This window comes from Sorex araneus, chromosome X, assembly GCF_027595985.1.
Source record: "Sorex araneus isolate mSorAra2 chromosome X, mSorAra2.pri, whole genome shotgun sequence".
NCBI lineage: Eukaryota > Metazoa > Chordata > Mammalia > Eulipotyphla > Soricidae > Sorex > Sorex araneus.
The window spans coordinates 109,191,234-109,217,829 of record NC_073313.1 but is presented as its reverse complement, the minus strand read 5'-3'; the positions used below and the strand labels follow the sequence as shown (position 1 = coordinate 109,217,829).

Genomic DNA, 26,596 nt, shown 5'->3' with positions numbered 1-26,596 from the left:
GTTCAGCTGCACAGACTGACCAGACTCTGTAGGGGTTACCTGGCCAACAGCAGCAGCAGCGGCGGCAGCAGCAGCGGCAGCAGCAGCAAGACTCCTGGGATCACTCAGGTGAGTGGAAAAGACATTTTCAAACTTTTTACTAACATTTTATTTGCTGACTAACTTAAAATCTAACACAGGGAAAAAAATCTAAACTTCAAGTTACACTTAGTCAAACTCTATATTAAGGATTTCAAGGTTTGTCTGGAACAAATCAGTGTGCCTAGTAGTAGTCTAGACAATCCACACTTTGTGGAGTTTCTGATTTCTGGGGGGAAATGTGTCAGTATGATAGTGCATCTCTAGCATTGACTTTTCTGGTGATAGTTGGTTATAGGTGTTTTTTTCTCCTATTGCCCAAACTACTTGGTATAGGAAGACAAATTTGCAAAGGTCTGTATGACAGTGTGAACTTAGACTGTCAGAGTTTCTATTTACCTATCGCTGTGGACAAATTGTTGACACACAGACAGTCTTAAAGTCACTTTTTGAGGCTTTAAGCCCTGAAAGTGAGAAGCATGGTCTATACATTGTTGTACAACATGGAGTGTCAGCAAAGGCTGTCCTTTCTGAACAACCACAGTCTTCCTGGTGACAGGTTGATCTTGGTGATTTTATTGTCAGCCCCTGACCAGCCTGGTCTTATTGTTCTGTGATTCTTGTTTAAGCTTAAAACTTTGAGTTGCAGTCGGGAATCTCTCTGTCTCTTTCTCTCTCTCTGACACACACACATGCACTTTTATTTCACAGTTACTCTCTTTCTAGGGGCTTAACTAGGTTACTCAACCAGAACAGGCTGGGTCTGTGGAGACCAGAGAATGGGTAGGAAAAAATATTAACACTTCAACGGAAACAATTGGTTCTGATAATATGGAGCTCTAAGTGACTTGCAAGGTAAATAGAAAACTGAATTCTTCTATCCTGACAGTTATGTCTAGCTTCAGGTTAAAGCATCGCAGGTTTGTTTTATTGATTATCGATATTGTTCTGAAATTTAGTTGTTTTGTTTGTTAATATTTGTTGTGAGTAGGAAATTTTATAGTCTGAAGACAAATTTTTAAGAAGCTGCTAATTAAATCATTCCTTCAGCAGTTTGTGAACATGTGCTTTCACATGGACATCCATGTGTATGTGTGTAAATACCTTGAATTTGAATAGCAGTCTTTATTCTTAGAGTCCTTAGCAGGCTAGGGAAAAGTCTAAACAGAGTAAAAATCAGGTTCTCCATATTCTTCAGAGTTTTCCTTCCCTAAGTTAAATGTAAGAAAAGCCCCTTTGTGATGCCCCCTCCCCAAATAATATTTGTTTTGTTTTATTGGTCTTAATTTGAAGTCATCTCACCTTCTGGCAGCTTGCAATATAGTAATACCAAGTGCATTATTGTAAAAAAAAGAGTAGAAAATGAAATTTTTCAAAGGCAGTGTCTTGTGGTTTCACGTCTGCATGCTCCTCCCCCCCACCACCCTTTTCTAAACTGGTGAAAAGAGGCAGTTCAGGTTTTAGTGCCACATTCCTGTAGAAGTAAAGGATTGGAATAAGTAATTTCTGAGAGTGTTACACGGTATGAACATGGAATTAGATTCTCTCAAGTCTTTAAAATTAGATTTACAAGATGAGCTTATTGAGCCAAGGGGGGGAGGGGAACTTGTAGAGGAGTAAGCAAAAAAAGTGAAAATAGAGGAGGTAAAGAGAACAGCAAAGGGGTTATTTTATATATTATCCTTTTAGATGGCAAGGTCTTATTTAAAGCATGTGCTCAAACGCCTCCATTTCTACCAAGGAAAGAAAAGGGATATACATTACGTAAAAATAAAGTAAAAGAATGCTTCTTAATACCACTGATCTATGTTGGTCTTATCCTCAATAGTTAAAAAACATGTTTCTTTAGCTTCCCCCTAGTAGTCCCTTAAGTAGATGGTGTACCCTTCATATTTCCAAAGTGCTTCAGGAAAAGTAAGGGACAGAAATGTTACATACATGAAATGGTGATACTTGGAACTTGATTTTGGATCTCTTGAGTAACTATGTTCTTTTCAGAATTCTGACTTTTTTTAATATTATGATCTCTCTCTACCCCATGCATATCTGGGCAATTATTTGAATCTAAGTAATTATATGTCTTTTGCTCAATGCATGTCCATAGATGTGGACCATGACTTTGACTATAACGTGGATATTCAGTTTTTATTACTTCTTCCTCTTCAAGCCCATTATTTTTTCTCACCAAACTACCCCATGGTGTGAGGATAGGAAAGGCTGACTAAAGCGTTATTACTTCATGCTGGGTAGATTTAATAGTTCTTTTTTTCACTTTTTTTCTGCAGGCTTCCAATTGTTCTTACATAGGAGTTTACCCTAAGTACAGTACAACTGTGAAAACTGGGGATAATGATAAACTACCAGGGACATCTTCAGAGTCATGTTTTTTTTTTCCTCCTCCCACCCCCTCTTAAATGCCCTCCTGTACTCTCCCACTCACCTCAATCAAAAGCAATTTGAAGCTTCAGAGTCGTTTTCCCTTAAGAGATTGCAATTCTCTTTAGTGATCTGAGGCAAATTTCACTTTTTAGAGAAAATTATGGTGTCTGCTTCGGTGCTGACCATGAAGCAGCTTCAGCTCATGGAGCAGGTGATTTTTTTTTGCTTTTTGGGTCACACCTGGCAATGCACAAGGGTTACTTCTGGCTTTGCACTCAGGAATCTCCCCTGGCGGTGCTCAGGGGACCATATGGAATGCTGGGAATCGAACCCGGGTCGGCCGCGTGGAAGGCAAATACCCTATCCGCTGTGCTATCACTCCAGCCCCCAAGCAGGTGATTTTTATTCTTAGGAATTTTGACCCATATCCCCACATTTTCCAGTCTAGTCAGTAGATAAAGTTCCCTCACCCAACTTTAGCCTTTTCTTCTGTGTGGCAGGCTACTCAGCTCTCCCTGGCAATTTGCAGCTTGCCTGACTCTGGATCCACCCTTTCCACTTGCTTTGGCCCATGCAAACTTCTTCATACTCTATTTCTTGGTTGGGATCCCAATTCAAATAGTAGTTATTTAGATTAACACCTCAGTGCAAGATCCCACATTCTGTGTCACCCAACCCCCTAACCACCACCACCACCACCACCCCCGCATCATGACATTGACCTCTAGAAACCAGGTCCCCACTTCTCTAACGTGCACAATCCGTTTGTTAGCTGGACTCTCTTTGCTTGATTTTCAAAGCCCTAGCTTTGATGCTGTTTACCAACTTTCCTTGTATGTGGTCTTTACTTTAAAGACTCTCTTCTCTCTTCACTGTAGGGTGGAATAAGATAACAAAAGAACATTCCAGTCTCCATTTTGCTGTGCTCTGCTGTTTATAACAGACCCAACTTTAAAAAAGTTCTGCTTTTCAGAAGTTTTCTGATTGTTCACTAATAAATCCTTGGAGTTCAAATCCCCCATGATCATCAAACTGTGAAAATTAAGAACCCTTTCTATATCCACCATGGCAGAAAATTCTAGGCAGAAGACCTCAAAGTTAGGTATCATGTTTGCTTTGGAGAGTTTTTCTCATGTGAACTAAAAAAATCTTTGAAAGGTGGTGACCAAAAGAAGCAATGTGGTGTCATGGAAAGTTGCACACTAAATCTAATATTAAGCAGGTTTGAATTTGACTTGACTCTACCGATTTCTAATTGTCCCTCTCCCTTTTATATTTGTTTCTGCAAATATAAAACGAGGAGCACAGATACTATTTACTGATAACAAGAACCAAGATAAGAGAACAGGAAGTTTATATTTCACAAAGATAACAGAAATAGAAAATGTATATTTCAAATAATAAATTTCCATACAAACATTAATTTTTACACAAAATATTTATTCACTCAACAAGCATTTCCAACACAATGGCTGTACACTCAGCTCCATATGGTAGAATGAAGGAGATTACAATGCATGTGGAGCCATTTCTACTTTTTCAAAATATTTTCATGCTAACAAATTTTAGGTTAGATCTACAGCATAAGGAAAGCAGGATAGAAAAACTGATTCTTCTGATGAGAAAAATGAAGATTAAAGAAAACATCAAAGTAAATGGAATGGCTCTTCCATTACTGAGACAGAAACTACTCTGCAAGTCTGATGGGATTTGGTGCTTTAATTTTACTTTAATTAGAGAATGTCTGTCGAAGTGCAGGCTGATAGCCTATTTATTTACTGTGTGTCCCCAACGTACAGCTGCCCTCACCTGAAAGACTTAATCTGTCCACATCATCTGAACATTCTATCTCTGAAAGTGTCTATTGGGGTCACACTGGCATTTAAAGATCAGTCCTGATTTTCTTTTTGACTGATGTTGCTAATGTCTGTACACAGCCCCTCAGTATATAACTGGGATTCCCTTTGAAAGTGTTTACATGCCTCTCCATACGACTGAGTAGCAAAGGAGTCTGATAAGCACAGAGACTTCTCAAGCATAGGGAATACTCCTTCCGTTATCCAAATGCTCAGCAGGAGATTCTAGAAGACTAAATGTTCTAAGAGTCACAGAGAGTCTGCCATTTATATTCCCTGCCCTCTGACAGTCCATCCAATCTTCCAGAAAAATTTTAGAGGCATAGCAGTGTTTGTTTTAAGTTTGAACATGCATGAAAATTGAGGTCCACTTTTAACAGACTTTACAAAGGAGCTCGGGCAAGCATTCAGATTGGCTCTGATGCTGTTTAATGAAAAATTGTTACTGATGATACCCATGCCTTCAAATACAATGAAATACACTAGGACATTTAAAACACATAAACTGACTTAAATCTGGACAGTAGGAGATTTTGGTATCTTACAGAGTCCTTCAATTTAAAAAAATAATCTTCAGTAAATAATGCTATGGAACAGCTGTGTTTATTTTCATATGTTTATTCTTTTTTATTCAGAGAAATAATAAATTTATTTACCTATAGTATAAGTCGTAAATAACATTGCATATAAATTTGTGTGTTGAATGGGGAAAACGGGATTGTTCAAGGCTTATTTCTGGCTCTATGCTCGGGGGTCACTCCTGGCTGGAGTAGAGGGACCAAATGTAGTATTGGGGATAAAATCAATGTCAGCTGCATGAAAAACAAGAAAGAAACTTATCCTGTATTCTCTCTCTGGGCCCAAGGATATAATTTTTATTGGTCTTCTAATGCACAGTTTTTTCACTGAAAAAGCATGAGCAAAAATAGTAGAGATGTCTGACTAGTTTTTTTTGATAAAATAATGATAGTGCTGTAGTGATACCACAGCGGGTAGGGCATTTGCCTTGCACACAGCCTACCCGGATTTGATTCCTCCGTCCCTTTCTGAGAGCCTGGCAAGCTACTGAGAAATCCCGCCCGCATGGCAAAGCCTGGCAAGCCCGTGGCATATTCGATATGCCAATAACAGTAACAAGTCTCACAATGGAGATGTTACTAGTGCCTGCTTGAGCAAAATTGATGAGTAATGGGACGACTGATACAGTATAAAATAATGACTGTATATATTAACTGGATTTTAAGTTTTGTTTCCCAGATATTCTTTAAAGTATTATTGTAGCTTTTATTTTGCTTCCACCCATTTTTCAGTTAATACTCTTACTTTGTTTTTGTTTTGTTTTGACCTTCATATAATCATAGAATACAGATTCAGATATCCTTCAAACATATGTTAAATAGTTGGCATTCTGTCATTTTAAAAAATCTCCTCTTAATAATGAGTGTTATGAGATGATCATTGATATCATTATAAACCTATCTTTGTGAGTCAAGCAAATGCTATGAAAACTCATTATGCCCATGAGTTATTTAAAATCAAATTTGCTTTTCTAATTAGCCTAATAAATATAGTTCTTAAGGGCATTTATGTGAGGGTTACTCCTATAGCCACTGCCTGACGAATCACTATATTAATTATCCTTTTAGCCATGTGAGGATCTTTTTTAAAGAAAGTAACAGTGAATCTACAGTCCACCAAATGAGTGTAATTGAATTTTGAATTCTGCCTTTTATCACAGGCAAGTGATTGCACATTAGACTTTGAAGAAGAAAGACACACAGTCTTCCTATCTCCCCTTCCCTTTGGAGGCCTGTTGCTGAGCTTTCTTTCTTACATTAGCTTTTCTGGGTAGTAAAAAATATCTTTAAATGATAAAGAGAAGAAATTGTGCAAAAGAGTTTGTTAGAAGTTGGAAGGCTTTGCTCCTTCCTTGAGCGTAGCTCTAACTTATTCTGAACATAGCAAACTATTTTTCTCTCTTTTCTTAAGATTTGGAATTGCTCTTTACCATGAGATCCGCCCTGCTTGTATAAAATGAATAATTTCCCTTTAAATCATCATGATTCACATGAAACTAAGATCACATGTAATCTTGGCATTTCTGTCTATTTGTTTTTTTATAAAATAAGATTATGGTTCCAAATTACCCCATTTGACAGACGGAAAACTTGAGACCTTGAAATGGTTTAGATGTTTTATCTATAGCTCCAAATTAGTTCATTGCAGAGCCAGGGCCCTAGTTTCTCTGAAAATGGTGACTTTTTCTTTAAAGCCACTCTTAAATGCAAAATTCTGGGAATAAATCACTAGGGTGATTACCATCTGCGTAATCTCAAGTAATCTCTAAAAGACTTGAGATTTTTTTCTCCAATGACAGCAATTTTCTCATTCTAGACATAGTTCAACATTATGGGTCCTCCTCTGAAGCTCTTCAAAAATCAAAAATACCAGGAACTGAAGCAGGAATGCATCAAAGATGGCAGACTTTTCTGTGACCCAACATTTCTGCCTGAGAATGATTCACTTTTCTACAACAGATTGCTTCCTGGGAAGGTGGTGTGGAAACGACCTCAGGTAACTTTCATTTTCCACTGTGTCTTTCTTACTGTCTTTCATTATAACTGCGGTTTAACTTTACCCAGAACATAGACTACTCTGTATAGACCAATTTAAGAGAAAACTTCAAAATAGAAAGTTTCTCATATTTCTGAATCTTGCTTAAGAAGTCTTGAATTTTAGTCACATTGTGTTTGATTCAATAATTTAAACAGAACAGAGCCCAAATCCATGCACCATACTGGTCTTCTTATGGATTTTCATTTGAATAAATAAGATAACTCAAAAACTATACTCTTGTCTCTTTACTGATTTTTCTGAGTAACATCAAGATACTTTCAGACTAGTCTAGTGAGCAGGAAACAACTTATTATGGTGACATAAATGAAATGAACTCTACAAGGAAAAATAAATTTTATGCTTGGTGAAGGAATTTCTTTTCTGTTCTTTGGATACCATCACCTGTATCCTCTCACAGCTAGAAAAGTGGGATCCAAGCAGAATTATGGGTGTCACCTATTATAGTTGTTTCTGGAACAACTCAATACTGTGTTTCTAAACCAAGCCTCAGCACCCTCTTCAAGGGTTCCATATAAAGGAACTCAGTGCATTAAATAATAGGATTATGGAGTTTAGAAGATAAATACCAACTTTGCTATACTTATAGGATATAACTATATAGAAGAATATTCATCTTGGGCCCTTCTGAAAATGGGTGACCAGGTAGATAAACCACAGAGGACTGCTATAAACTGAACGTTTTTGGATCTTCATGATATCCTAAAGATTTTCTTTTTTTGTTTGTTTTGACCCACTCTTGGCACTGTTGGAACTAACTCCTGGCTCTGTGCTCAGGGAGCACTCTGGCTGACTAAGTGGATCATATGGACAGTCAGGGATTGAATCCAGATTGCATGGAAAGCAAGAACCACTACCTGCTGTCCTAACTCTCTAGCCCCCACCCAAAGATTTTTTTATCCCAATGAATGATGTACACTTATTTATACTGTTACAAAACCACATAAATCTGCAACTTAAACTCACCTTTTTCAATGAGCAGGATATCACATTTAACTTGCAGTTTCCAAAGTCTCAATTCCTATATGGAGTTTTTTTTCTCCTTAAAATCTTTATTAAGGCACCATGATTTACAAAGTTGTTCATGATAGAGTATCAGACATACAATGTCCCAACATCAACTTCAGCTTCCATAGCTTTCCAACAGGTGCCAAGATACATCAACTGCTTAAAAATGTTGGCTTCCTATGTAATTCAAAAGACATATCTCAGTGTTTCTGCCCATAGACATGATAGCCATTGACAATATGCAACTTGGAGAAGTTCTCTCTATAATGAAGAGCTTCTAGTTGTTGATATTGTTGTAGATTATTATCCTTAAAAAATTTTGAAAACATGAGCAGGTATCACTATAATTTCAAAAATACGTGGATTAAATAGAGAATTGTTGTCTGGGATTCTTCTTACAAAGATAAGGTAGTAAAAGAAGGACCTCACTTTTCTCTGCTACTTAAATATAAAAGAAATTGGATAAATAAGGTAGGGAATAGTAGTATTTTTAAAAGAAGGCAAAAAATTGAAGAAGGCTTCTCAGGGTGTCTTTTTAAAATAACATAGACTTAAGGGAGTCTATTTATAGGGTAAGGAGTAAATTTGCTAAGTAGTAAAGTGTAAAGAAAAGTTTAAAAATGCAGAAGAGAATAAATTATTGATGTGGTGAGGGTCTGAACTGGAAGGAGATCTAATTTGTGACAAAAGTGCAAGCCAACATAATCTATTTCCTAGATACCACACCAACAGAGATTCCTGCCTAGACTGACATTTAGTCACATCTTCCTCCTCTGTCTTGGCTCATTTCTTTATCCTTAGCCTGTTTATTTCAAATTATGTGGATTAAATTTTAAATGGATTACCAAGGAAGAAACAAAAATAATAACCATGATAATAACCCTCCTTTCAGAGGCACCCTCTTCCAGGGTGAGGGAATGTCAGAAATATGGGATGTATAGGGAAAATACATCTACATGTGTGACACATTCACTATAGACATAGACACTGAGTTTAGAGGTTTTCTCTCTATATATCACTGTATCACTGTCATCCTGTTGTTCATCAATTTACTCAAGCAGGCACCAGTAACGTCTCCATTCATTCCAGCCCTGAGATTTTAGCAGCCTCTCCTTACTTGTCTTTCCCAACAATTGGAGGCTCTTTCAGGATCTAGGGAATGAGACGTGTTATTGTTACGGTATTTGGCATATCGAATAGGCCACAGGGAGCTTGCCAGGCTCTTATATATGTAATGAATATACATGTGTGTATGTATATATAGATCTATAAGTATATATACATATATATTTGTATATATTTCACTTTATTCTTATTTGTGATGGTCTGGTAAGTTTGTGTCTTAAAATGCACTTTGCTGTAATTTTCTTTCTTATCTTAGAAAATAAAGGCAGGTAGGTACGATGTCCATTTTATTTATGAGAAAACTGGATCTTGAGATAAGGTAAGAATATGTCCAAATAAAACGGTAACAAGGTGGAATTTAATTCCGGGTTATATTTAACCCATATTGGTTTCCATTTTACCATGCTGCCATTTCTAGGAGATAAAATTTTGTCTCTTTTGGTAATATAGATGTCTTCCCTCCAGTAAGTAATCACATTCTTTTTCACTGGTGAGGCTATGCGTCCATTAGTTCTTCCACAGTTATTATAAATTAAAAATAATGAACTTATTTTAATTTAGTCTGAAGGGAGAGCACTTGAGAATTACATACTGAGTAACCATTGTATGCCCCCATCTGTCCAAGTTGCAGACGCAACCTGAGGTGAAGCTCTCTTTCTGATTAATGAGATTAACATTGAGCTATCAGATAGTTAAATAATAAATTACTGCCAACGTAAGAAATGTTACTTCCAGGCATACAGTGAGTAAGTCACATAGGTTTTTTAAGTAGTGCAGATCATTTTTGGATCAGAACTTGGAAAGTGGGCCACTTGTGGGGGGCTTGGGTAAAGAACAAGGTTCTGGACCACCATCTGAGTCTCCTCAGAAAGTTGTGGGTTCCATTCCAGCTACAGTGAAGGCCAAGCCTGTGGTCAAGAATCACGTCAATGTTTTCTGGCCTCCCATCAGGAAAGCTGAGAGCCTGGGGCCTCTCCGAATTGGCTCAGTGATACCAGATGAGTACTTGGCCTTACCAACCTCATTGGCAAAGTCGAGATCCTGATTTTCAGGGAAGCTTTCAGGCATCTTGTCCCTTGGCATACCACATAGGATCATACTTACCATGGCTATTTTCTGAAGACTCTAAAATGGAGGAAGGATGGTTAACTTGTATTTTCTGTCTCTTTCTGCGTCAATGCTAAAAAGTTTTGCCATAAATGTGTCAGCTTTCAGGCCTATAAATACTAATCAAACCAATTAACTCAGCCCTTACCATCAGAGGGCAGGGCCAGGTCCTTCTCCTCACTCCCCATTTCCTTAATATGGTGTATGGATTTACTTTGGATAAGCAGGTATTTTAGTGTTTTCCAATTGTTTATGGATTTCATATCTTCATACCATCAACAGAAAAACCTTAATTTCTTCACAAGCCAATGACCTCAGTTACTTTCACAGGTACACAGGGTACACAGGAATATCCCATGAGACACACACTCCTGTTATTCAGGGGGCTTCAACATCTACACTCCTAATAAATTCTAGGAGCTAAGTTATATTAAGTTATTGTGTATTCCTAAGACAAGTAAGAGCTTTCAACTGAAATCTTGCAGCCAAATTCCTATAAGAAAATGTCTTCTGCAGCAACCCTGAGTCACTTTCTCCACTTTTCTGGCTTTTTTCCAGAGTGACTCATTCACAGTTACAATAGTATCTTAGAACCAGACACATCTAATCCACAACTGAAATAGAGTAAGCAAGCCCTCGTGGGGATTTTCATAGCCCGTTGTAAAGGAAGCAAGGGTCCCTGCAGAAGATATGTCACTTTTCCAGGTGAAGTTTTGAATTTAACCCCCACCCCCATACTCCTTTCCCAGGTCTTATTCTAAGGAAGACCTTCCTCTGAGAGCATCTCATTGTGTTGGGTTGGAGGAAGGTGATGAGGTTCTGCATTAAGTCTAAGGTGGTAGAAGTGGAAGGAAAGTGTTGATGAGAGAAGCTGTTAGAAGCAGAATACATAGGTACCTGACTTTTAGGAAATTTGCCGAGTTATTGCAAAGAACATCACAAGCCACGTTTAGCAAAGTTATATTATCCCAATAAGATTTCTTATGAGCATTTGCAGTGAGTTGATTTCTTCTCTCACAAGTCATAAATAAACCTTTTCTTTCTGTCTAGATTTACATATCCTCAACATTTCCATTAAAATGATATCACAGTATTAATTGAATTCTTTATCTTAGTATAACATTTTCACAGGTCATCCAGGAAGAAGTTTGTATTACTTTGTTCCTTTCTAGTGCTGAATAGTATCCCGTTGCATGGATGAATTATTTCCAGTAAATCTATTTGGAATTTGTACTTGGAAGTTCTCAGGAACAATAAGAATGTTTTAAATAAGATCATTATTTAGCAAATTGAAATTTAAATTACAAAGTGGTCTTAGTATTTTTACTAACAAACTCTATATTGCAATTTCATTATGGGGTTTAGGAAACAAGTGACTGTTTTGCTGAAGACAAGATGTTCATGCAGAAGGAAAACTCCACATTCAATAATGTTAATTCCTAGAGTGTCTGGTTCAGCATTTGAACTCAGATCCATATATAAGTACTCTGCCTGGAGATAGTTTAATTTTCTAAGAATAAGATAAAGCTATTTGACTACCATTTTTCTCAGATTCTAATGCACACTTCTAGAATATTTAGTATTCTGGTCCTAATGCCCCTTATTTGTAGGTATCCAGAAGCCTATCCATCCAAGACTGCTAGATTTCATGTAGTAGTTTTAAAGGTGCCTCCGCTTTTCTGGCTGATGATTTCCTAGGCACTGGCTTATTTTACTGTACTGGCTGAGGTTTATTCTGGACCTTTAAGCCAATTGCAAGAAAATTTCTTCTGTGTGAGAAAAATTGCTATAGATTTAGCTGTGGTAGATGCAAGTGGAATCAGATATAGTGATATATACAGAACTTGTGCTTATATGCCTTCTATTTGTATGCATACTTTCCCAATTAGTAATCTTTGGAGAGGGAGGAAAGGTGAGGACAGTAAGAGGGTCCCTCAATGCTCAGCTAGGAGAACATATTTCTCAAGAAGTTACTTTACATGAAGAAGAGTTTGGCTTGGGAATAAGATTGTTTGGGGACCATTCCTGGATTTACTCGCGGTGCTCAATTTTCTTCTTTTGTGTGGTTTCTCCCCAAGAAATTACTTTGCCTTGACAAGCAGCCCAGTTCAAGGATCACATCAACTGTGCCAAAACAGCTGGGAGTCATTAGGGGATCAGCATCTCCCCACTCTCCCGAAGCCACTCAAATATGTAATATGTGAGGAGTGACCTCTCCCCCAACTGCACTCCTAACTTCAGCAGAGCTCAAGCTGAAATGTCCCATCTGCAGTATGCATCTCAGCTTTGAGTTACAGAAAAACTTTCAAGCCTAGCTTTTTAGCCCTCACAGGAAGACAATTCTCTGAAATGGTGGTGGTGGGGGCGGGAAATCAACAAACAGCCATTTCATTGTTTTCCAATGGATCACCCTTTGGTCTTAGGTTTTATGGGTTCATTAACTTTTACTATTTCTGCCTCCTTAGGTGCTTTCTAGTATTTCACTAGATTTGATTTGATAAAGATTTTATTTGATAAAGATTTTATCACATCTTTTATACATGGTGCTGACATACTTAAGAGATTGATTCCTACATAGATCCAATTGGAGAAACTAAAACCTGTAGGCAGTATTTAGCTTTGAAACAAAAGCTGTTTGATTTACACGAGTCTTTTAAAAGAAAAGAGCACTTTTAAGTGTCAAACAAACAGGCATGTAATGCTGGATACATGACAAAAAGAGGCAGTTGCATCTCTGTGTCTGGAGAACTGCGTAGTATCAACCTTTTATATAATGGTGATTGATAAACCTATAGGCAAAAAAAAAATCTAAAATCTTGAGAGTCCTTTCCTTAATTGTATATGGTTCTGAAGAAACTATAACTCAAATAACCTATTAACTAGCTGGATAATGTGAATGTCAAGTTGCTGCCATTCTTGGAATCTGTTTGGTCATTTACATAACTAAGAGATTGGCTAAAATCATCTTTCAACTCTGAAAATCTATGGATTACTAATTTTCCATGTTTTAGAACTGATTTTGAATAGTATCAACCCTGTATGAAAAGTGGTGGAGAAAAACCAGGGCACAGGTCAGTTTATAAGAGAAAATGGAAAATGAGTTTTGCAAAAATGTTATGCACATACACAGTCTCCTCTCTCTAAAATTATTAATTATATGTATACCACATTCATTCAGCTTAGATCTACAGAATTCCTAGTGCTTCAACAAGAGTGAAGTTTATATATTACTTTTGCTCATTTATTTTCTTTTATGTCTTGAACAAAAGTTGACAAGATCGCATGCCAAAAGCGTTAGCTGATCCTAGCTCCATGGTGTGAAATGAAGGCGCAATGAAAATTATATGTTCTATAATACAGCCCAGTCACTAATACATAAGATTAGAAAATACTTTCCTTAATAATCTAAAACTGCACTCTTCACATACCAATAAGTGTTCACATCATTGTTTTACATGCCCAGAAGCTGTTCTATGAACTAATAAATCATTATCATAACTTTACATATTGCTGCAAAAAATTATAAAATCTGATACAGATAGGAAAAATGTGTTTAATTTCAATGTAGGAAAGATTAGCACTGAGAAGAGAAAGGCCATCAAACTCTAATTCACTCAACACACCTACTTTATGTTCAATAAATGAAAAATTAAGCCACTCTCAACTCATAAAAATATTTAATAAAATAGAAATTTTCTTCTCAGACAGAAAATTAGTCATAGGATGCCTCACATGCATCTTTGAAAAATGCCACAAAATAAAAAACTTTCAACCCACCTGACCCTCTCATTTTGGCAGTAGTAGAATACCCGATTAATCTTCAATTTGGAATTGTCCCTGCCCAGACTGCCTATTTCTTTCCAGAGTTATTTTGGCTTTTAAAGAATATGTGGAATGTTTCTTTCCGTAGACCAGACCGTTCATCAGGAAGAATTATCTCCATTAAAAAAGAGGTTTGAGAACCAGTAAAATATAGCTGTCTCTACTGAATAATTTTTCAAAGGATATATGTCTATATTTTCTTTTCCTTTGAGCCTGATTTATTTTTTTGCTGGGTAAGCAAAAAGTTAAGGTTCTAGCCAAACTGCATCTTCCCTCCAGCTTTCTCAGCCTACTCAAGACTTCGTTGGTATTTCCTGTCTTTGAACTAAACTGTGCACATTCTGATACTCAGGGTAACATAATCATGTATTCAATTATATAGTCTCATGTATGCGGCTATGTTCTTTGTGCATTTTACTGTTATGCCTCTAGATCCCTTCATTTTTCAACTATTAACTCTGATCTTTCAAATAGTCTTCCATTCACATTCCACTGTTTCAGAATCCATTTTATTTACCACCAGGAACTTTAAGGATCCTTTCTCCAGGAACCCTTTAACCTTTCAAAGAAGAGCAAAAGTGTGACTCAGAATAGAGCACATGCTTTGCATGAGTGAGACACAGGGTTCAGTACCTGACAATAAATAAAATGCCTCTACTGCTCTTTCATCACACTGTGCTATGGTAATATTTGTGTCTTATCCTCAAATTCACAGAGGGAGTGGCATTAGATATAGATTGGGAGAAAGATAAATAAATACACTGCATACAAATACTGCCCTTGATCGACAGATACTCTCAGAATATCTCTTGTGTGGAGAGTATTAAAAGGCTCCATACACTATTAATGCAGCTGCCTTCCATATTCATCCAAAGATGTGTAAAATCTGGTTGTCATGGAGACTGTTGTTACTGTTGCTTTATGTTAAAAAAGTCTTCATAGATAAGGTCTCCTAACTCCTTTTTTAGAAACAAGAAATACTTTTTTACATTTAAAGTGACTTACTGCTTTTAATTTTTCTCTCAATCACAGGTGAGTATCTTGACAAAATTTACATCAACAAATTCAATGAATTACAATCAAATATATGTGTGTCTGTGAGTAACTCAATCAAAATGAGAAATATTCATATGCATCTTCTTCAGGGCTGTTTCTTAAGGCACCCTTTCAAGTATGGGTGTTTCAGCAAACCTTATCCTGCACAAAAATAACAGAATTTAATCACATTCTGACAAAAAGATTGGAGTTTAAATTAGTGTCCACCTCTAGATATCCTCTGGAAAACCTAAGCATCTGCCTTGGACATCTGTCACTTGCAATGGTCTGATATATTAGCTCTACATATTTCTAGATAATTTTCTGTCATTTTAGGTTTAGTTCCCTAGGTCCATCAGTAGTAATTCCTGAACACAGAACCAGGTATAAGTCCTGATGACTCTGTGTGGCTCCCGAACAAAAACCACCATTAACAAAATTTACTGCTATGGTGAAAACCCTGCCAAACCTCAGTGACAGCTGTATTAAGATCAGCACATCTCATCATGTTTCCTAGAAATTCTTCCTTACATTTGTCTCCCACTTTTTTACATAATTTTTATTCTGGAAATAAAGGTTAACTAAAGTAGACTACTTGATTTTATTTTCTCTTACCAGCCCCAACTTCCCCATTATCCCACCTATAGAAGTCCTAGTCATCTTCCAACTTCATCCTGTCTATGAAGTCTGTCCTGCCTGACTCAGCACACAGTGATTCTTGGAAAACTTTTCCTAGATGCTTATAACCGATAATTTTATCCACAGGATATCTGTGATGACCCCCGTCTTATTGTGGGCAACATCAGCAACCACCAACTGATTCAAGGGAGATTGGGGCACAAGCCGATGGTTTCTGCATTTTCCTGTTTGGCTGTTCAGGAGTCTCACTGGACAAAGGTATTCCCTCTCCTTATGAGAGAGACTTGACTCAGTTTATAACTTTTTCTTGTTTAAGGTCTTTAGGAAACGTCAATTGATAAGTTAGATTGTTTATTAGCAGAAGGTGACTAGGTTATTTCCCTCCCTTAATCATGCAAATTTTCTCAATTACAGAAAAGTTGGAAGAATTATATATTCATATAGTCATCTACATCCAAAAATTCACATTTTCCTCTATTTGTTTTGTCACACATATGAGTTAACTTTTTCATCACTTGCAGTGTATTCACTAAGTATCTCAGTATATTTGCATTCTATGTATTTACTGATGTGTAAAGCCAGAAGGGGATCAGGAAATCACTAACAAATAAAGACTAGGAAAGATGAGAAAGTAATAGATACTTGAGAATGTTTTACTAAATTAAGTTAATTGAAATTCCTTGGCATTGAAGTAGAATTCAAATCAATGAATTGTTCAATTGGGATAAAGAGAATTCTCTTCTGAAAAGCTAACTTTAGAAATTAATATGTAGTTGTTGTATAAAAGAGGAATTTCTGCATCCAGAGAGATAGTACAGAGGTTAAAGCCTTCATGAGGTTCTCCCAGTTGAGCATTTTCACAAATAATTCCTGAGTATGGAGCCAGGAGCAATTCTTTTTTTTTTCTTTTTGGGTCACACTCCAGCAATGCACAGGGATTATTCCTGGCTCTGCACTCAAGAATTACTCCTGGCGGTGCTCAGGGGACCATATGGGATGCTGGGAATTGAACCCAGGTCGGTCACATGCAAGGCAAACGCCCTACCCGCTGTACTATTGCTCCAGCCCCAAGGAGCAATTCTTGAGCATTGCTGGGTATGGCCCTAGAACCCAAAAGTAAATAGATAAAAGGAGGATTTCTTAAACTTACTTTTTGGCCTAATATGCATATATATATATATGTTATAGAATCTATATAGTTAGGATAGGCTGTTTAAAATTTAAATCATGGCTGGGGAGCTTATATTTTAATTGTTTTTCTTTTAAAAATGCAACCATGAACACTTTTATACAGACAGGGTTTTATGATCCAGTTTATGCATTATCTGTGGGAAATAAACTGTAACTGGCTTCCCCTCATACCCTGTGTGGATTCAGGACAGGTTAGTAATTGCATCTTCAGCACAACTGAACTAAGGAAGCAGATATGGGGAAAATGCTCTACCCAGGACTTTCCAACCTAAACACAAACCAGGTGTATTTGATATGCTGCCTGTAGTGACATGAATTTACCAGAAGTCTAGTGTAATCTCAGTATTTAGATGCGTTATGGTGGATAACAGTTGATGGGTTGTTCTTATATTTCCAGACAATTCCCAATCACAAGGAACAGGAATGGGACCCTCGAAAACTAGAGAAATATGCTGGGATATTTCGTTTCCGTTTCTGGCATTTTGGAGAATGGACTGAGGTGGTAATTGATGATTTGCTGCCCACCATCAATGGAGATCTTGTTTTCTCCTTTTCCACCTCCATGAATGAATTTTGGAATGCTCTGTTGGAAAAAGCTTATGCAAAGTAAGGAAGAAGGCCAATAAGTTAGTGTTTGGGTGCATGAGGAAAGGGAGGCCACTTTTGTCCTTTGGAGTTCATTCTTTCTCTATTATTTAAATTGGGTCTTATCTTTGTCGAATTTTAGATGAGAGAAATAGCTCTTGTGGCTTTCATTAAACATCTACCTGTTCCTAGTCCAACTGCTAATATACAGATCATTACTGTATTATGATCTCAAATTTTCTTCTTGTCCACTGTGTGTATGAATTTTCTATGTGGACTTTCCTCAATTAACATAGGCTAAATCTAGAAATCTCTGACTATAATTTCAAGCTATCATATTATATTAAGGAAAAAGCCAGATGACTGGGAAGAGCTATCCTAATTTTAAGGCACAAGATAAACTTGATCTAGAAAAATAATTTCATAAAAATAACCTTGCATATTTGCCCTTAGGCTTCTTGGCTGTTATGAGGCCCTTGATGGTTTGACAACCACTGACATCATTGTGGACTTCACTGGTACCTTGGCCGAAACTATTGACATGCAGAAAGGAAGATACACTGAGCTTGTTGAGGAGAAGTACAAATTGTTTGGAGAACTGTACAAAACATTTACCAAAGGAGGATTGATCTGTTGCTCCATTGAGGTACGCATTCACCTAAAACAATTATACTTCTGCTCATTTCAAAAATTTAGTAGAGTATAGCACCAGACTTCTATAAAATGTCATTTTGTAACTCAAAAAGTGAATGAAACACATTGAACCTTATCACAGAGACAGAATAATTTTAACTTCTTATCTTTTTATGCCAGTCATCTTGATGGGGGTCATTGCCAATGTCTGAGCTGATGTAAAAGGCCAAGTGTTCTACTCCTCCTATCTTTATGCTTGGTTATTGATTTGTAGGTATTTTCTCAAGGAATAAACCAACCCCATCATATTTTAATTTTCTTATCTTCATGCATTACTAGAATTCATCTGCATTGTTTTAGTGAATTGTTATATTATAATACCTTATTTCTTTCCCTTTATGTATTTTGTCTTACATTAGAAGTTAGGATCAGTTTTCCACCCTCATGTGAAAAGTTTATTGCAGCCAAACTAAAATAAATCAATCAAGGGAGAGTATGAGCCAATACTTGGATCTCCCAATTTTTGTATGCTTCAACCAATTCAATTCTTTACTATCAGTTTCCCAATCAGGAGGAACAAGAGGTAGAAACTGATTGGGGACTTCTGAAGGGCCATACCTACACCATGACTGATATTCGCAAGATCCGCCTTGGAGAGAGACTCGTGGAAGTCTTCAGCACGGAGAAGCTATATATGGTTCGCCTGAGAAATCCCTTGGGAAGACAAGAATGGAGTGGTCCTTGGAGTGAAATGTGAGTCGCAGTCCACTTTGATTTGTATTCTCCATAAGTCTTATCTTTCTTTCAAACTATTCCTTCCAAACTTCTAGTGAGCTACCAATGTTCAGTGACATTTTGGGGCTCTTATCAGTCATGGGTCTGTGTTAAAGCCAGAGGTGAGATAAAGTAGGCTCATTTTTCATGTATTATATTCCTTTAACAGTTGCTTACTATGTATAGTCAATAGCAAATATCATACTTTGTCTCTTTGTTCTTTATTTTTCTTTAGTTCTGAAGAGTGGCAGCAACTGACTGCAACAGATCGCAAGAATCTGGGACTTGTTATGTCTGATGATGGAGAGTTTTGGTGAGATATATTTTTGTGCTGAGGGAATTGGGACTTCTACATGGCTATACAGGGGTAGGTATTGTGTACCATCTTCATTTATTTCCTGTACTCCTTTTATTCAGGATGAGCCTGGAGGATTTTTGCCGCAACTTTCATGAACTGAATGTCTGCCGCAATGTGAACAACCCTATTTTTGGACGCAAGGAGCTGGAATCAGTGGTGGGATGCTGGACTGTGGATGATGATCCTCTGATGAACCGTTCGGGGGGTTGCTATAACAACCGTGATACTTTCCTGCAGAATCCCCAGGTTTGATCATTTCTTTTTATTTGCTTCCAAATGGTCAATGCAGTAGGAATGTGTGTCGCATCCTGTCATAAATTTGTCGCTTCTGAGGCCAGTGGGTAATGCATTTGCCTAATAAATGGCCAGCCTAGGTTCACTCTCTGGCATTACATATGGTCCCCAAAGTATCACCAGGAGAGATCCTGAATGCAGAGTTAGGAATAAGCCCTGTGCATTACTCTGGTTGTAGTCCAAAAAGACAAAGAAAAATCATTGATATCAATTTTTCCCTTTGCACAAATTTCATAATAGTCATTAACCTAGATATTTATGGATGGGCTCAGATACTTGTAAAGCATGGCCAACTGCGACGCTTTGAAGAGGTGCACTTAGGCCATAGTATAATATGTTGGTAAAATCTCTCTAGAGGCCACATTGCTTGGTATGACATGTTGTCACTGCCTGGTATCTTTTTGATGGCCCTACATTGAAGAGAGTATCTACTCCCAGATGCTTTCTCAGTTTGCTCCATTTCTCTTGATTTTCCAACTATTAGTTTGGGTGCACCCTTACTTTATGTGTTCTTTTTCTCAAGCAAACTGTCCTTCTGATTCCTATCAAATGCATTCTAGAATCAGATTATTTCCCCCATGAATTGATTCACACCCCTGTTAATGACTTTCTTTTAACCATGTCCTTGGTATTCGTTCTAGGTGACACATTTTGTGTCAAACCTAAGCACATCCTAAAGAAAACCTTAAAATATCCAAACTCTTCATCTATAATAGTCTTGATGATTTTATTCCCAAGTGTTCTGATGAGAAAACCCACAGGAGACAAAAATTCTAAATGTATTAATGCCTTTTATGGGTGTATTTTTTTTCTATGGATCCCACTGCCAGGCATTTGAGAGGTTACTTTGGGTGGTAGATGAATATTTCACTCATGCTTTTCTTCTATCGCTTTCCTACCTTAATTGTTCCTGAAGAAAAGAAAGTTCATATTACTTCCTTGCCTCAATCATATTTACCACCCTAGAAATACTTCATGTATCATGCACATATACAAAGCTAGGTAAATAGTTATTATGGCTTTGCTATGAAATTTCTGTACAGGATTGATATTTGGAAACCTTGAGACTCTATAGACTGGAATATGCTTCTGTGCCTTATTAAAATGGAAGGACAGGGGGGAAATAATAGGGGCAGACAGAGAGAATCTGATGTTATTTAGTTTTACTTTCAATTAGCACCCTGATAATGTTAGAATTAGACTTTTATTCTGATAAAGTCAGAATTAGACTTTCTGACACTGGTTTGCAACTTCCCTAAAGTGGTGGTTGCAAAGATCACTCTTTCAAGATAGCAGATTCAGTCTCTTCACAAGCTACATGTCTAGAATAGGTACAAAAGTTTAGACCAAGAGAATGCTTCTATGCCTGATTAACTTAAATGAGAATGCTTCTGTTTATGAATTCTGGGATTTTTTGTGTACAGATTTTTAAAACAAAGGGACAATAATAAAACAAAAGAAACAAGGACCTAACAAGTACTTATTAAAACAAAGCTTTAAATATATATGTTTAAGCAAGTAACCATATTTATTTAACTTTGAGGAAGCTGTTTTCAGCACACACTAACTGAATGACATAGGGACAAACAAGTATTATGAGCTATACTTGGGAAGCCAATCTACCACTTGGTATGGTCAACAAAAACACTTAGAAAACACCCCAAATCGATGATACATAATATAGTTTTCTTTCTTAGGATGTGAATTCTAACTAAGTTCTTTTCCGTGGCCTCTTTTCTCTAGTACATCTTTTCTGTGCCTGAAGATGGCCACAAGGTCATCATGTCACTGCAGCAGAAGGATCTGCGTACTTACCGGCGCATGGGAAGACCTGACAATTACATCATTGGTTTTGAGCTCTTCAAGGTATCAATAGGCATTTCATACCTAGACAATGAAGGAAAATAATGTAAAAGTTAGGATGGCTTTGGGCCAAAGAAATTAAGAAATGCCTTGGGAAGATGAATATAAAGAGAATGTAGAATCTTCCAAGACAAAACAAATGCATGGTTGGAATATAATGGAGTATTTAATTCTATTTCATTTCCAGGTGGAGATGAACCGTAAGTTCCGCCTCCACCACCTCTACATCCAAGAGCGTGCTGGGACTTCCACCTATATTGACACACGCACAGTGTTTCTGAGCAAGTACCTGAAGAAAGGCAACTATGTGCTTGTTCCAACCATGTTCCAGCATGGTCGAACCAGCGAGTTTCTCCTGAGAATCTTCTCTGAAGTGCCGGTCCAGCTCAGGTTCCGTTTCCTTGGCAGCTCTTCAAACTCTTGTTCTCTGCTTTGCCTCCAGTTTTGAACATCTAGATCTCTTCTTCCTTAAGCAGAAATTCAAAGACAACTTATTCAAGTTAAACTCCACTGAAGTTACAGGGATATTAAATTTTCCAAAGTGGGCTCGTGAGAAATTCTGCAGTGGAGGTCCGAACTTTAGGCCTCTAAGAGGGAAGAGGTTATAGGTGTTTTGCACTTACATTTTATCATTATGTTCCCTGGCTGACTCTTCTCATAAAAACAGGTGATACTTCCCTGTGCTCCTTTAATATGTCCTGGGTCACTGGAGTTACTTTTTTGCCCTTCCCATTCTGAGCTTTATCTATTGGTTTTTAAATCAAGGAGAAATGGAAACATATGCATAAAATATAAGTAATATTTGAGTAGTAATAGGCTTTGTCACTCGGCATTTTATGTCTTATTTTCAGTAACAATGTCTCCTTTTGCAGGCCTTTCTTATCATCAAAGCCTCTCCTTCTCTTTTTGTATGTTTTAGGGAATTGACTCTGGACATGCCCAAGATGTCCTGCTGGAACCTGGCTCGTGGCTACCCCAAAGTAGTCACCCAGATCACTGTCCACAGTGCTGAGGGCCTGGAGAAGAAGTATGCCAATGAAGGTAAGAATTACAAGGGTATTTGTCAAAGTAAAGTTCTGTTTTATTTATTTCACATTTATTTGCAAATACTGCCACAGATCACCTTTTGCAATGCATTTTCAATCAATCTAAAAAAGTCAGGTTGTATGTGAATTTCAATGGCAAAGACTACACAATATTCCTTTGGAATATTTCTATATGAAGTGTAGAAAAGGGATGCAGGAACAAAATTGTTGGGTCCAGCACCATCCAATACTGAGATGATATGCTAAAAACCCTGAAATAGACAGTAGTAGTGTTCCATGCCTGCATCAAAAGGTAATTTTAATCACTGTGTTCTAAACTAATATTACTTTGTTCCAGCTGTAAACCCCTACTTGGTGATTAAGTGTGGAAAGGAGGAAGTTCGTTCTCCTGTACAAAAGAATACTGTTCATGCCATTTTTGACACCCAGGCCATTTTCTACAGGAGGACCACTGACATTCCTATTATTGTGCAGGTAAGAATGTGAACAGGGAATAACATACAATATCAGATAATAGACATCTTCAAGTGACTTATATATGTTGAAGATACAGAGAATAGGTTATCCTGTATTTTTTATTTTGCTTTTCACTCAAAGACATATCCCAGAAGATATAGATATTGACTTGATTATTAATCTCCATTCTAAATCTCCTCTGTTTACATAATTGTTGGAAGAAACCTACAAGGTTGCAAATTCCATGGGGGGAGCCATACACGTCTGTTCAGATGCCCCTCATCCTTCTAGTTCAGGATGAATTACTACCATTTCAATGTTTTTTTTCTGACAAGATTTCTGACAGCTGCCTTTAAATAACTATCTCATAAGTCAAATTAGATATTAAACTTTTCTGTTGGCTTTGTAACCTATATTGAGGGATCTTCTTTTTAGTCAGAGAAAGGGACTCTTGGTTTTTTAACAGACATTCCCTAGCCTTAAGCTTATATGCCACTGAACAGTCAGATCTTGCAGTTTTCTCATTTTTCACTCTCTGGACTTTCTTTAGGTCTGGAACAGCCGAAAATTCTGTGATCAGTTCTTGGGGCAAGTTACTCTGGATGCTGACCCCAGCGACTGCCGTGATCTAAAATCTCTGTACCTACGTAAGAAGGGTGGTCCAACCGCCAAAGTCAAGCAAGGCCACATCAGCTTCAAGATCATTTCCAGTGATGACCTCACTGAGCTCTAAATCACCAGTTTCAGATGATTCTGACAGAGCTTTCCATCCTTTGATTTTCTGTCAGATGCCTGATCTCATCTAAGATTCATAACCTTTTGAAAGAAAAACATCACTATAATTAATTTTTCTTTTCTTCTGATAAGTTCCCTATACCTCCCAATTCACGTAGCATCTGCTACATAACCTATATACCTCCGACAGCTGGACAGGGGGTGGTGACAGTCCTACCTGGAGGTCATATTAATGTTTGCCCAGAAAAGATCTCCAGGGCTTCTGGGAATGCATTTCAAGCAGGGCTACAACAACTTGGATACTATAACAATGTCTTTGCTGCATTCAGGTGCCCAGTTTTCTTCCTCATAGGGCATGTTTAGAAAGGAAGAGGGTTGATCAAGGCCAAGCTGGTCTAGCCTGACATCCTTCCTCCTGGGTAAACACTACAGTTCTTTGAGCAGCATTTTGCCTCACAGCCAGAGCCTGCTTATAAGCTCCCAGCTTTTACTTCCATCTCCACCTCCATCACCATCACCCAGCATCACCACCACCACCATCACTACCACCACCTCCAGAAAGTGTACTCCTGCCCTAACCCAAGTCACCCCCCACAGCTTTACCTTCATGTTGAGGAAGCTTCCTAGGTGCTTAATGAAGAGCTGGGGTTCAAGGAGGCCTAGACAGCAAGAAGGGCTTGAACTCTAGCTCATCTGGAAGCCAGCTGGGTGCCATGAGAGGGAAAAGTGGAAAAAGCTGCAATGGAAAAAGAGTTTTTGTCCCCCACCTATCCACACACACTTACACTCACACACGCGCACCTGGGCGCGCACGAACTACCGTTCAGGCAGTCAGTTGGCAAGAGCAAGGACAAATAAATCTCACGCAGCCTGAAAGGATGAGAGAATCCATCTAGGAAGACTTCAGCCAGTCTGAGGCCCCTGACTGTAATGTGAAATCTCCTGCTGCTAGGTTTAAAAGCAAGCTTATTATCCCTTGCCTCCTTATCCTGGTGGTAGTAAAGACCTCATCTGGGAGCTTGAGATTTTGGGTCTCAGTCTAGGCCCTTCAGGTTTTTCTCTCAGTTGAGAAACTCCACTCCCTGAGAGTGTTTGTTTGCCCTCTAGTTTGCTCAGTTCTTTGCAGAATTTTTTTGAGTCAGTTATGCTGAAACGTTCTTCCCTCCATCTCATCTATCAACATTCTATCCCTACTTCAAGGCCCAGCATAAATGCCACCTCCTCCATGAAGTCTTTCCTTACCTCCTTAACCCTGCGCCCCGACAATATTTCAACGCTTCTACAATGATGAAAAGAAACATAGTTGTAGTAATTAGTGTAGACTAGCAAGCATCCATTTAAAAATATCTTGTAACTTTTTTAGTGCTCTCATTTCCTATAATGTTTTCCAGTCTTTGTAATTTCTGCAGTGCCTTCACCCCACTGCCTTACATTAACCAAACCACAATAAAATTCACATTTAATAAACTGAAAAGTGTTGCTTTGATTTAGTGGCATAGAATAGATGGCATGGGTCACCATTTGTTTTGACTTATTTCAGAGTTACTAAAAGTGGTGTAGATGTGGGGGTAGGTGAGTGGTGGGTGAAAGATGAGCTCATGCACCAGCAGAAGACTTGGTTGCACTGTGATAGTGGTTCAGTCATTTATTCAGAAGGTGGGTTGGCTAGGGTGGGGAATGGAAAGTAACTATCTGCCATACTAAGGATATTTTGGATGATATTTGATGTTACATACTGAGAAAAGTATTACACATTATACTCAAGGTCAAAGCTACAGTGAAGAGTTCTTTCAAGGACAGACCTCCCAACAAGACAAAATACCAAGTTCTTCCTACGACCTGTCTTACTAACTGAAAGAATGTGATGAGTTAACACAGCTGCTTCTACACTCACTCCACCATCATCTACCCATCTTAGACGAGGCTATGGGAGAAATGTTTCTCCTTTTCTCTTAAGTCCTGGCTCTGACAGGAAGTGGTATTTTGCAAGAGAAGGGACTCCAATCTCAACAGAACAATACTCAGTTATAGTCTTCATTTCCTCTATTGCAACACGTTCCTTTAACACACTAGAGATGAGATCTTAAATAAGGTTTTGAGATGTGCTCAAACTATATCAGAACTAACGTATCTAATGCAGATAATGTAATGTTCTATGTGGTCACAAGATGGCACTATGATGTTACATTTAATTTCAAATAGGCTATCACTCTTTTAAGAATGGAATCTTTTTTTTTGCCAAATAAAACTATAGGAAAGGAAAGGAGCTAACAGCTTTTGATTGTTTGCTGTTTGTCAGACTCTCTGCTGAATAATTTATAAACATGATCACATTTTAATGACTCTAACAGTCGAATGAAGTTTTGGACATTTACCTTGCTTTTCAAAGGTACAAAAATTAAGGACCAGAAAATTTATCTTACTCAGTAATTATGATTATTTATCTGATAACTGTGTCTATTGCACCAGAGCTGTAAAAACTGCTTCATGAGCAGAGGGTAGAAGGCAGGTGGAATAGAGAAGGGATCATTAAGAAAATGACGGCTGGAGGAACCAGTTGGGATGGGAGATGCATGCCGAAAGTAGATAATGGACCAAACATTATGACTTCTCAGTGTGTTGCAAGCCATAATGCCCCCAAAGTAGAGAGAGTATGGGGAATATTGTCTGCCATGGAGGCAGGGGAGAGGGTGGGAAAGGGAGGGTGTACCCAGAATATTGGGGGTGGGGAATGTGCACTGGTGGAGGGATGGGTGTTTGATCATTGTGAGATTGTGACCCAAACATGAAAGCTTGTAACTATCTCACAGTGATTCAATAAAATTATTTTTTTATTTTTTTATTGAATCACCATGTGGAAAGTTACAAAGTTCTCAGGCTTATGTCTCAGTTATACAATGCTCAAACACCCGCCCCTTCACCAGTGACCATATTCCACCACCAAAAAAAGATAAAGCAAAACAAAACAAAAACAGTAT

The 26,596-nt window shown here is 37.8% G+C and overlaps 1 protein-coding gene across 1 annotated transcript; it reads left to right on the top strand.

Annotated features, from left to right (window-relative positions):
- The first annotated feature begins 9 nt into the window (after nt 1-9).
- On the top strand, nt 10-25,060 carry CAPN6 (calpain 6). The gene is made up of 13 exons (XM_004606298.3): nt 10-108; nt 6,708-6,887; nt 15,810-15,941; nt 17,272-17,480; nt 17,913-18,105; nt 18,652-18,845; nt 19,102-19,179; nt 19,284-19,470; nt 21,262-21,384; nt 21,569-21,771; nt 22,301-22,422; nt 22,765-22,901; nt 23,434-25,060. Exons 2-13 carry the CDS (start codon nt 6,723-6,725, stop codon nt 23,614-23,616), a joined length of 1,926 nt encoding a protein of 641 aa, XP_004606355.1. The 5' UTR covers nt 10-108; nt 6,708-6,722; the 3' UTR covers nt 23,617-25,060.
- Nucleotides 25,061-26,596: the final 1,536 nt, after the last annotated feature.

Excerpts from the sequence above, each read along its gene's own strand:
- CAPN6 (XM_004606298.3), top strand. The coding sequence starts at position 6,723 with ATGGGTCCTCCTCTGAAGCTCTTCAAAAATCAAAAATACCAGGAACTG. Across the intron at positions 18,106-18,651 it reads TGATCTGTTGCTCCATTGAG|TTTCCCAATCAGGAGGAACA; the intron begins GTACGCATTCAC and ends CTTTACTATCAG. Across the intron at positions 19,471-21,261 it reads CTTTCCTGCAGAATCCCCAG|TACATCTTTTCTGTGCCTGA; the intron begins GTTTGATCATTT and ends TCTTTTCTCTAG.